The sequence below is a fragment of the Phascolarctos cinereus genome, unplaced genomic scaffold (assembly GCF_003287225.1).
Source record: "Phascolarctos cinereus isolate Bilbo 61053 unplaced genomic scaffold, phaCin_HiC Scaffold_2;HRSCAF=192, whole genome shotgun sequence".
Taxonomy (NCBI): Eukaryota; Metazoa; Chordata; class Mammalia; order Diprotodontia; family Phascolarctidae; genus Phascolarctos; species Phascolarctos cinereus.
The window spans coordinates 208,612,222-208,624,820 of record NW_027555625.1 but is presented as its reverse complement, the minus strand read 5'-3'; the positions used below and the strand labels follow the sequence as shown (position 1 = coordinate 208,624,820).

General features: G+C 38.2%; 1 protein-coding gene across 2 annotated transcripts in view; it reads right to left on the bottom strand.

Moving 5' to 3' along the window:
* FEZ2 (fasciculation and elongation protein zeta 2) overlaps nt 1-12,340 on the bottom strand; it is a 54,086-nt gene extending 41,746 nt beyond the window's left edge. Inside the window, exons 1-2 of one of the 2 annotated variants that reach the window (XM_020992697.2) lie at nt 12,048-12,340; nt 1,211-1,319 (exon numbers count right to left, since the gene is read on the bottom strand). In XM_020992697.2, coding sequence (XP_020848356.1) covers nt 1,211-1,319; nt 12,048-12,295 — 357 coding nt within the window. In that variant the 5' untranslated portion in view covers nt 12,296-12,340. The remainder of the gene's footprint in view (nt 1-1,210; nt 1,320-12,047) is intronic. The other variant, XM_020992698.2, reaches the window with a different exon arrangement.
* Nucleotides 12,341-12,599: the final 259 nt, after the last annotated feature.

The following is a 12,599-nucleotide window of genomic DNA, read 5'->3' as shown; positions in this document are numbered from 1 at the left end:
ATATAAAAACAAAAATGAAACAAAACAATTCCTGGTATTAACAGGCTTACATCCTGGCTCAAGTTAAACAATAATCATCTAATAAATAAACAGATTATATCTATGTTAGCACTCTGTTCCAAACATAAAAGTACATTTAAGGAGTAACTGATTTTCTTACTTTATACTATCATTTAGCAAGTCAAAAGTGAGTAGCATAAAGTGTTGACCATTGCTGACCATTGCCTTTTGCTGAAATGTAACTTAAAATTGTATTATCTAAACTATGACATGTAGGTGAACAGCTAACTTATAACACCAGTCAATTAGTACGTATGTCTTAGCTATAGATTACAGATGGACAACGAGCTGAATCTAGAAATTAATAAGATGAACAGAATCATGTGTATTGCATTTGGGAACTTTAAATGACCCCAACCCAGAGAAGCTAGGTGGCACAGTGGATAGAGCATCTGCCCTGGAATTAGGAGGACCTGAGTTCAAATCTGGCCTCAGACCAAACATTTGACACTTACTAGCTCTGTGACCCTGAGCAAGTCACTTAACCCCAATTGCCTAAAAATGATAAAAAATAAATTTTTTTTTAATTTAAAAAAAATAAAAAATAAATTACCCCAACCTTCTCTCTGGAAAAAAAAATTATTGTTTTTAATACCAATGATACTATATGGTTGGAATCATGGACTACCACAATTTCCACAAAATTAAAATTGCTAGTGACCCAAAGGGCAATGGAAAAATGCATGGTGGAGGCACAAAGCTATGCTATATTGTCAATGCCATACTATAAACAAGAAGCAGCATAAAAGATCAACCAAGACATATAAGAACAAAAAAGGAAGTAGTCTGTTCAGGAAACAAGAGCAAGGTATAACAAATAAACAGCCTAGTTGGTATAATGGTATCCACATAATATTTGAAGATCAGTTGGATTTATGGGAGTCCACAGATATAAATAACACAGGATAAGAAGTTGTGATAGCTTATGGGACAAGATGGCAATACTAGATACTTCCAAATTCTTTAAGTTTGGAGTGGAGCACAATTGTGAATTTGTAGCTTAATGAGTTTCTAATTCAGCAATGAAATATCTATATAAGTCAGAATTCAGATTCTTAAGCTTTGGATTCTTAAGCCAGTTACACATACTTTAATATCAATTTTCAAAAATAGGATAATCAGAAAATAAATGGGCAAATTGAGGACTTACCCCCTTTTCAGAGAGGTTCAAGGTGAGCAAATGCAAAGTTCTGGTATGAGAAGACTTCCAATCTACTGGCATCACATTACCATAATTATCTGTTAATGCATTCCAAATCCTTGAGAAAAGAAAAAACTATAGTCAATGTAAGTTAAAATTTTACAAGATTTCTCATTTTCTCAAAAACTGAATATTACAGAAGAACAGAATTTAGAGGTAGAAGGGACCTAAGACATTATATCAGGAAAGGATATATAATTTATAAATCAGGAAATCAGGAGCAGAAAGGTTAAGTGAATTTTCCAAATTCACACAAGTACTAAGGAGCAGACCCAAGATTTGAAACTATATGTGTGTGTGTGTGTGTGTGTGTGTATTTGAAACCTCCAGTACAGAAAGAAAACCAAATCATAATGTGTAAAAATGAAAAATATATTAAAATGGTAATTTTAGGAAAAGTAACAATAGAATAAGTAGAGTACATTTTTTAAGTGAAAAGGCAGAATTATAACTCAATTAGATTTGGGACAAAAAAGTTCTGAAGAAAGATAATGTGGATGTAATGTTACCACAAATTCAATTTCTTACCAGTCCTTAGCTTCTACAAACAGAACATCATAACAACTAGCATGATATCATACCTTTAAAGTTTGTAAAACATTTTACACACTTTATTTATCTAACTGAATCCTCTCAACAACCCTTTGAGGTAGGTACGCAAGTATTATTATCCACATCTTACAGATAAGGAAACTAAGGCTCTCACAGTGTAAGTGAGTTGGCCATGGTCTCAGCGGCTGAGCCAGAATTTGAACCAAGGCTCTTGGTACAGTAAAAATCCCAGGTTATTTACCCTATTACCTTGTCTTTGCACCTTATGTTCAAAGATACATTTTTTTTTAACTGATTTCCAAACCTCTAAACTTTGTCACAGCAATGCATGATCCTTGGCTCTCTACTGAACAGGTCTGGTGTCAGAACTCATTATGAATCTGAATTAAAGATAGAAATATGAGGAAAAACAAGGGTTCATGATAGAGGTACAAAATGTTAGGTAAAGAAAAGACTGATAGAAATTCTCATTTCCTCTTTCAGTGTAGGATTTAATAGTGGAAAGGGAAGAAAGTGGTCAAAAATTTTATAGCTTATACCTACTGCAGGTAAAATACCTAACTTCCAACCAGCAATATAAATAGGAAGGCTGTTGCATCAGAAAACCTCAAGAAGCAGTGGAGAGGAAAAAGTCTGAAGATAGCTTGGTGAGAAACACAACTAGGCAAAGTTATCCTAAAAGTACAGATAGTTGTTGCTTTACATAAGCAGCCATTCCACAGACCTTTACCTGAACAATTTTAATATAATGTGAATTTGCCCCTACCTATCCACTTCACTTAAGACTATATAACAAAGGCACATACAAAAAAACTTTTAGGCAAGACATAAAATGTACTAAAATACAGACATATTAAATACCATACCATGATAATAAACAGAATTATGAAATGAAAGGTAAAGTTAAAGACAAAGTATGCACAGTACTGTACAGTAAAGTTAACACAGGTACACGGTATCTTGCCCTTTTCCCACCCACTGCACCTAGAATGGCTGGCTGTGCAACTTTTTTATGAAGCTATCAGAAACATTCAGACAGTGGTTCTCTTTTTTCATCATATATCTGACCATAGCAAGCAATATTATCCTCAGTCTTTGAACTTTTAAAATTATTGAAATATTTGAATCCACTTTTTCAATATAAGAAAAAAATTTACTCAAATGATGAAATGCTTCTGCCAACTGTTTTGTTACAAACCTTATTGGTTCCACCTCAGGTTCTGAAGCTTCTCTTTCTTCTGCAATCTTTGCAGCTTACAGCTTAATCGGATCCTCATTTAACAGTTCTTTTAGAATTCTTTTAGAATTTGAAAATACATAATGTGAATTTATCTAATATGAATATTTGTAAAGTGAGAACTGTCTATTTAAGGATAAATTAGAGAAGAAGAAACATTTTTTAAAATGGAAAAGATACCTGAAATTTTTACAACAAACCCTTTTCACCATCAAGGACTATGAACCTATGATTTTAGACTCAAAAATCAGAGAAAATAAAGATGAGAAAAGAAACTGGACTAGATCAAATATAAACAGAGGAAGTCCATGATGAAAGAGACAACTTGTGGGGCACAAAGAGACCAATTCTCAAGGTATATAAAAGAAGGGAAAACACCAAAGGAATAAAAAACACACCCTCATAACCTTATTATTACCCCCCAAAAAGGTGACAAAGAGAACAGTAACTATCAACCCATTTGCCTACAAAGATCTTAGTCGTTTTCCCCAATAAACTCTTTGAGGGAAGGTATTCTTTGGTTTTTGTCTTTGTGTTCCTAGTGCCTAGCACAAAATAAGCACTTAAATACTTGCTGAATTTATTATATGTGTATATATGTATGTATATATGTGTGTGTCTGTGTATGTGCATATATGTGTATATTACATATATACATATACGTGTATACATATAGATATAGATCGTGAAAATAATACTAGATTAGAAATTTAGAGACAGGAACTCCAGGCCTTTTTTGCCACTAACCAGCACAGCCATTTAATAATACATATTTTCATAATACCTTAAGATTTGAAAAAGTACTTTCCTAACAATCCTCTTAGGTACAGTGATGTGAAGATTATTTAGAACAAGTAATAACATTGATATGATTTCATTTTGTGACAGCAACGGTCATAAGTGTATGCTTCTATTGACACTAGGTTGACTAGTGTCTGACCCATGACTAGATGAAACCAGATTAACCAGATTTCCCCAGCTTAAATTCATTCTCTTAAGGTTGGTCAGGTTAGTGCTGAATTTCCATGCTTCACTTACCTCTTTTGCTATGATTCTTATACTGGGGTTTTGAAAAACAGATATTATTCCAAGGAAACATACACAAAGAATTCTGAAAGAACACTGAATGAGGATCTGACTGAGGTGCTAGTTGCAAAGATTGCAGAAAAGGAAAGGAAGCTTCAGAACTTGAGGTCAAACCAAAAAGGTTCACAATGAAGTAGTTGGCAAAAGCACTTCATCATTTGAGTGAATTTTTTTCTTGAACTGAAAAAAATGGATCCAAATAAGTTTATATCTCTTAAAGAACACAAAGAACTGCAATCTAAACAAGTGTTCATTAACTGATGAATGGCTGAACAAATTAAGATACATGAATATAATGGAATACAACTATTCTATAAGAAACAATGAAGAGGATAGTTTCAGAGAAAATTGGGAAGATTTGTATGAAATAGTACAGGCAAGTGAGCAGAAACAAGAGAGCAATACTATGCTATATTGATGCTAATACTGTAACATCATCATAAAACTTTGAAATACTAAAGAAGTCTGGCCAACATAATGACCGATCATGATTCCAGAAGACCAATTATATAGAAAGTCATCCATCTCCTTAGAGTTGATGAGTCCATCAAGGCACTAGAATAAGACATACATTTTTGGACAAAGCCAACATGGGAACTTTTTTACTTAACTATTTGTTACAAGAATTTTGTTTTTCTTTTCTCTTCTTTCCAGTGGTGAGAAAGGAAAAAGGGAGAGCAAATAAATGCTTTGTTTTTAAGAGTACACTTCAGCATTAGAAATAATACAAAGGTTATTGGTGAGAGGAAGTCAAGTGTGTTCCAAGGGTAATTCAAGGCTACAACAAAAAAATCTCACACCTGAGAATAAGGGAGTGATAAAAAATGAAAAACTGACAAAATTATTGCTTCAAAAAAGCCTAATTAATCTTTAGAAAATAAGCAAAGACTTTCACAAGGACCTAGCAACTGGATAAGCTGTTACTGATTCCACTAAAGTGCAGCACAGTCCTCTTCAAGATAGAAGAAAAGTTAGAAGACAATTAAAAAGAAAAATTGGCTGCTAACCAATACTATCATGTCAAGAAGCATTTATTAAGCACCTACTATGCACCAGGCACTACGCTAAGAGCTGGTGATATAAAGCAAGGAAAAAGACAGTCCCTGCCCTCAAAAAGCTTACAATCTAATAAGGGAGACATCAAGCAAACAAATACATACAAACAAGTTATATACAGGATAAATAATTAGTGGAGAGAAGGCACTAGAATTAAGAAGGACTGGACTAACATCTTACACCATATATCAAAATAAAATCAAAATGGGTACACAATTTAGATACAAAGGTTGATACTATAAGCAAACTAGGACAGCAAGGAATAGTTTGCCTGTCAAATTTATGGAGAATGGAAGAATTTATGACCAAACAATAGAGAACACTATGAAATGCAAAATGGATAATTTTGATTACATTAAATTGAAAAGCTTTTGTACTAACAAAGGCAATGTAACCAAGATTAAGAGAGAAGCAGAAAACTGGGAAAGAATTTTTACAACCAGTGTCTCTGATAAAGGCTTCATTTTTAAAATATATAAAGAACCGAGTCAAATTTATAAGAATACAAATCATTCCCCAACTGATAAATGGTCAAAGGATATGAACAGGCAGTTTTCAGAGGAAGAAATTAAAGCAATCTACAGTCATATGAAAAAAATGCTCTAAATCACTATTGATTAGACAAATGCAAATCAAAACAATTCTGAGGTACGACATCACACCTATCAGAGTGACTAATATGACAAAACAAGAAAATGAAAATGCTGGAGAAGATGTGAGGAAACTGGAACACTAACGCATTGTTGGTGGAGTTATGAACTGATCCAACCATTCTGGAGAGCAATTGGGAACTATGCCCAAAGGGCTATAAAACTGTGCATACCCTTTGACCCAGCAATAACCATTTCTAGGCCTGTATCCCAAAGAGATAAAACTAATGGGAACAGGACCCACATGTACAAAAATATTTATAGCAGCTCTTTTTGTGGTGGCAAAGAATTAGAAATTGAGGGGATGCCCATCAGTTGGGGAATGGTTGAACAAGTTGTAGTATATGAATGTAATGGAATACTACTGTGCTATAAGAAATGATGAGCAGGCAGACTTTAGAAAAACCTAGAAAGACTTATATGTACTGATGCTGAGTGAAATGAGCAGAACCAGGAGAACCTTACCATTATGTAGACAAAGTATTTAATTTCCAGCTTCTATATTCCAGTGAATAGCCTAAATTAATTTAAGTAGTGACAGATTTGACCTCCTTGTTGTCCAAGAGGCTCTGAAAAGTCTTCTCCAGCACCACAATTCAAAAGTGTCAATTCTGTGGTACTCAGCTTTCCTTATAATTCAACTCTAATAGCCACACATTGCTACTGGAAAAACCACAGTTCTGACTAACGGACCTTTGCCAATAAGGTTGTCTCTGCTCTTTAGTATGCTGTCCAGATTTGCTATAGCTTTCCTTCCAACGAGCAAACATCTTTTAATTTCATGGCTGTAGTCACCTTCTGAAGTGAACTTTGAGCCCAAGAATATAATATCTGACACTGCTTCCATTTCTTCTCCCTCTATTTGCCAGGAAGTAATGGGACTAGTTGTCAAAGTCTTAGATTTCTTGATGTTAAGCTTCAAGCCAGCTTTTGCACCCCCCTCATCAGGAGACATCTTAATGCTTCTTCACTTTCTGCCATCAAAGTGGTTTTTCTGAGATTGTTGATACTTCTCCCAGCAACCTTAATTCCAGCTTTTTGATTCATCCAGCCTAGAATTTTGCATGATGTACTCTGCATATAAGTTAAATAAATAAGGTGACAATATACAGCCTTGTTGTATTTCTTTTTCAATCTTAAACCAATCAGTTGTTTCATGTTCGGTTCTAACTGTTGCTTCTTGGTCCGCACATAGGTTCCTCAGGAAACAAGTAAGATGATCTGGTACTCCCATCTCTTTGAGGACTTGCCACATTTTGTTGTGATCCACACGTCCAAGACTTTAAAAAGTGTAGTCAATGAAGCAGAAGTAGATGTTTTTCTGGAACTCCTTTGCTTTCTCCATAATCCAGTGAATGTTCCCAATTTGGTCTCTAGCCCCTCTGCCTCTTCAAAAACCAGCCTGCTCTTCTGGTAATTCTCAGTTCACATATTGCTAAAGCTTAGCTTGCAAAATCTTAAGCATAATCTTGCTGGTGTATAAAATGAATGCAATTATTTGGTAATTTGAACATTTGTTGGTATTGCCCTTCTTTAGTATTGGGATGTAAACTAATCTTTTCCAATCCAGTGGCCACTGTTAGTTATCCAGATTCGCTGGCATAATGAGCACAACACTTTAATAGCATCACCTTTTAGGATTTCAAATAGCTCAGGTAGAATTCTGTCACCTCCACTTGCCTTACTGTTAGCAATGCTTTCTAAAGCCCACTTGACTTCATTCTCCAGGATGTCTGGTTCTAGATCAGTAACCATACCATCATGGTTATCAGTGATGTTAAGATCTTTATTGTAAAGGGAGTTTTTTGTGGGTATCTTGTCACTTCTTAATCTCTTCTGCTTCTGTTAAGTCCCCACCATTTTTATCTTTTATCATGCCCATTTATACATAAAATATTCCCTTGATATCTCTAATTTTCTTGAAGAAATCTCTTGTCTTTCCCATTCTGTTGTTTTCCTCCATTTCTTTGCACTGCTTATTCAAGAAAATTTTTTTCCTTGCTATTCTCTGGAATTCTGCATTCAGTTGGGTATATACACACATATACATATATACATATATGTGTGTGTGTATACACACACACACATACACACACATATACTCAAGAGCAATCCTGCTAATAAGATATAAAAATGAGAGTAAGGAATTAAAGGTAATGAAAAGTAGTATTACTACAATGAGCATTATGTCAATACAATATGTCAACAGAGGGGAAAGTTTAACGAATAACCCAAAATGCAGCTAATTCCAAATAACACCTGGCTTTGGAATGTACTTTGACATAGTAAGAATTATACAAATGAGTATCTTCCCCACACATTTCCCTTCCTATTCTCTCCATTCCTTCTTTTCTTCAGCTCTCTGAGACCACGCCTCAAAGAGATGTCATAGCCCTTTTAATTTTTCAGCTGGCTAGCTGTCTAACATATTCCCTAAAGATTTTTCAGTAATCCCCAGAGTGAAGCATAATTTAGCACTGGCCAAAGATTTATTAAAATGATATGACTAATATTTGGAAAAGGTCCAGAGTCCAAAATTAGGGACTATGAGGAGAAAAAAGGAATTGGAACAGTTTGCCTATAAAGACAACCAAAGGTAAATTTAATCTTCCAAATATGTGACAGAATAATGACAACTCTTCTATCTCTGCTAAGAATAATACAATTGGAATTGAAATGATTCAGATTAGCTATAGAGGAAAAAAATTTTATTATCACTCAACAGACATTCAATAAACATTTTTTAAGTACCTACTATATGCCACGCCCTGTAGTAGGCCCTGGGGATACAAAAACCAAAATGAAACCATATCTATCATAAGAGTTTATAGTTTACTGGAAGGTACAAAGTATCCATAGATAAGTACAAGGTAATTTCATGAATTAGAAAACATCAACTTCTGGGCCATTTGGGGGTGGAGGAAGGAGGACAGAGACAGAAGAACAACATTCCAGACATAGTAGCCAGAGATGTCCATAGAGATGAAAGCTAAAACAATGAATTCAGTGAACAGATAATAGACCTGTTTGGCTGGAACATAAAGTGAAGTGATACGAAATAATTCTAGAAAGGTAGGTGGGAACCAGGTTGTGCAAAGCTTGAGATGCTGAATTTGCATTTAATCCTAGTGCCAATAGGGCACAAGTTGATCAAGGTAGAAATACAGTAAGACTGTGTATTAGAAATACTAATTTGGTAACTATGTGATGGATAAATCAGAGAGAAATACAGACTGGAAGCAGGGGGAAATGAATAAGAGGTCATTATAACAGTCCAGGGAAGAGGTAATAAGAGCCTGAAGTAGGGGTAGTAGTTATGTGGGTGGGAGAGATATAAATTTTGTTCTGGAAGGATATTATGCACAGATGTAACCAAACTATATGGGTTACAGGATCAAAGACTTAGAGCCAGAAGGAAATGAGAAGTTATAGAGTACAACTCCTTCATTACCAAGCTGAGGAAACCAAGATCCAGAGAAGTTGTGCCATAAGTTCTTGGGGTTACACAATTAATAAGAGGTAAAACCAGAATTCAAAACCCAGGTCACTGACTCCAAATTCAATGCTCTTTCTACTACTCCAGCTGCATATCCACACTCTATGATAACCCTACTAACTACTTTGGAGCAATCCTCTCATTCATAATCCCAATATACATAAATACCACTTTCAAAAATTTACAGAAAAGTTTTTACAAGAATATAAAAGTGGAGAGAGAAGAAATACTTTCCCTTGGGTAGTAGCAATGGTAGATGTTGAAATCTCAACTTTTGCTGGTTGTGTATGTATAGAAATGTAAGCAAGCAAGCAAGCGTGCATATACACACACACACACTACATACTCTTTACATCCAGCCAGCCATCTGGCCATCTGCCTGTTAATGATAGCTACCCTGATTCTGTCCAGCTGGCCTAGCATCATTCAAAAATAACTGAACTTCCCTACCCCAGATTTTTAGAAACCATGATCCCAGTGGGGAAATTTACTTATCTTAGGAACTCTTGCCCTGGGGCTCAATGATCTTGTTTAGTGACTGAGTGAATACAAACTAGCCCACTCTAACTAACTAGGACAGACACTAGATCATATCCACCTTCATAACCCACCTAACCACTTGTCCATCTTCCTGCTATCATTTCCTGTCCCTACCCCCTACTTTCTGCCTCTTGCTCTGGGGGCAGTAATGAAATCAATAGTCAGTCTCTCTCTCTCTCTCTCTCTCTCTCTCTCTCTCTCTCTCTCTCTCTCTCTCTCTCTCTCTCTCTCTCTGTGTGTTTCTTTCCCCCTCCCTCTCTATCTCTTCCAAAAGCTTTGCACACCTGGTACGTGATAAGAACTTAATAGTTTCAATATATTTTCATTTACCACGTATATATTTTGGTACTTCAACATAAAACATCTATCAATGTGCCCTCAAACCCAAACCCTGTTCTTTGTTCTCACCATAAGCACTAATCACATAAGCCTCAGTTCTTTCCCAGGCCATCACTTCTGCACCGACTACACTCTCATCCTTTCCCAACCTAAACCCTTTGGTGAACCACTTCAGCTATACACTGTCCTTTTCTTTGCAGTACCTTGCCCCTTTATCCTATTACTGTTATTGCATAGCCAAGTCTTAGCTTGGATTACTCCCACCACCCATTGTTCCTACTATCACTCCCATTTTTACTACTCACAAATGAAGTTGAAAAAAATCATAAAACCATGCTAACTGGGTTCATGTCAAATTTATGATACATAAACTTAACGGGGCCCTCACTGCTACAATGCACTGCTTTTATACCTCCCTAATTGACTCACTATCCCATTCACCACAGTGGTTTTTCCAAACCTTTTCATCCCTTCTCAAACCTCCCTCTCCCAGACCCCCCCAGATGAGAACTCATATTTCACTGAAAAATTTGAAACCACTTACTGAGAGCTCCCTCTTTTCCTGTCTTCTCACATCACCCACTTCATTTCTGCCACTCTCTCTGCCTTCACTCCTATCTTACATAATAGATGGCCCTTCTCCTTGCCAAAGCAAACCCCTCTACATGCACAAGTGATCCTATTCCATCTCATCTTCTCCAGCAGATTGTCCCCTCTATCATTCTTACTCTCTTGCTTCTCTTCAATCCTTCCCTGTACACCGGCTGTTTCCATACTGTCTATAAGCATGCCTATGTCTGCCCCATCCTCAAAAGCCCTTCAACTGATCCATCATTCTTGTTAGCTATCCGGTACCTCTCCTCCTTTTTGTTGCTATACTCCATGAGAAGGCTGTCCACATCACACTTGCAATTTTTCTTCTCACTCTCCTCTTAACTCTCTACAGTCTGGCTTTCAACTTTATCATTCAACCAAAATTGCTTTCTTCAAAATTATTTAACAATGTCTTAACTGCCAAATATAAATGTTTTTTTTCCTCAATCCTCATCCTTCTTAACTCATATTCCTAAATTCAAATCCAGCCTCAGACACTAACTAGTTGTGTGACCCTGGGCAGGTCACTTAACACTGTTTGCCTCAGTTTCCTCATTTGTAAAATGTGCTAAAACCCCCAAAAGGGGTCAGGAAGAGTCAAAGAGAAAACAGCTGAACAACAAAAACACATACCTATATATCCAGACACTCAAATCAATTAAGTCCCTGATTCCTTCAAGAGATACAAATATTTGATATGTCTACATATAACTCTATTAAAGCATTCCTACCAAGTCCCTTTTATCATGAACCCTTGATATTTAGCATTGGGAAGAGCAGGGATTTCAGTATCCAAAAAACACACAGAAAGAGAATGTCAGAGGTTCAAGAGAAGGAAAGGGCAGGAGATTGGAGGTCCCATAGAGAAAAGATTCTGACCCCGGGGCCTTCCTGGGCAGGAGGGGTGAGGGGGTGGGGCGCCCTCAGGAGGTAGATGGGGCTTGGGGAAGGCGTGGGCTGGGAAGGGAGGGGGGAAGAAGACGTGGTCTGGGAGGGGAGGGGGAAGAAGGCGTGGTCTGGGAGGGAGGAGGACACGGTCTGGGAGGGGAGAAAAGGCGGGGACTCGATGGGAGGGGGGAGTGGGAGGAATGGGATGCAAGTCTCTCACTTGGGGAGCAGCAGAGGGTGTGGGAGAGCCGGACACTGCGCGGCGGACAGAGGCCTAGGCCGGGGAACGGGGAGGAGGGAGAGGCGCCTGTCCGCCGGTTCCTCGAGCCCGACCCCGGCTGCACTCACTCATCCTCCTGCAGGAGGCTTCGCTCCGTGATTGGCCTCACCGCCGCCCTCGGAGCCTCGGCATCCGGACTGGAGGGGCGGAAACATAAGCTCAGCTTCTCCTCCAGGCCGCACGCCAGCGCCGAGAAGCCGACGCCTCCCTCGTCGTCAAGCGCCCTGGCCCCGGCGTTACGGTTCTGCTGGTCCAGGCGGCCCCGGGCCGGCTCCTGGAACTCATAGAAATCCTGCCAGTCCCCGTCAGCCGCCATCGCTGCCCGGCCAGGCCCGCCGTGCTCCGCCCCGCCCCCTGCCGGCCGGCCCCGCCCCTTGCGCGACCTCGCTTCCCAGGCCCGCCCCCTCCGGTGTCCGTAGCTGCTGCTGTGGCCCCGCCCCCTCCTGTCAGCGGCTGCTGCCATGGCCCCGCCCGGCTCTGTCCGCTGCGTCCTTGTTCTTGGTGGCGATGCCCAGCCGGCTGATTTCTGTCCTCTGAGCTCTCTGCTTTGGGAATATATTTCCTTCCTTTGAGAAGAAAAATTAGCGATAGGCCGATATGGTCCACACGTAGTTTGAAAG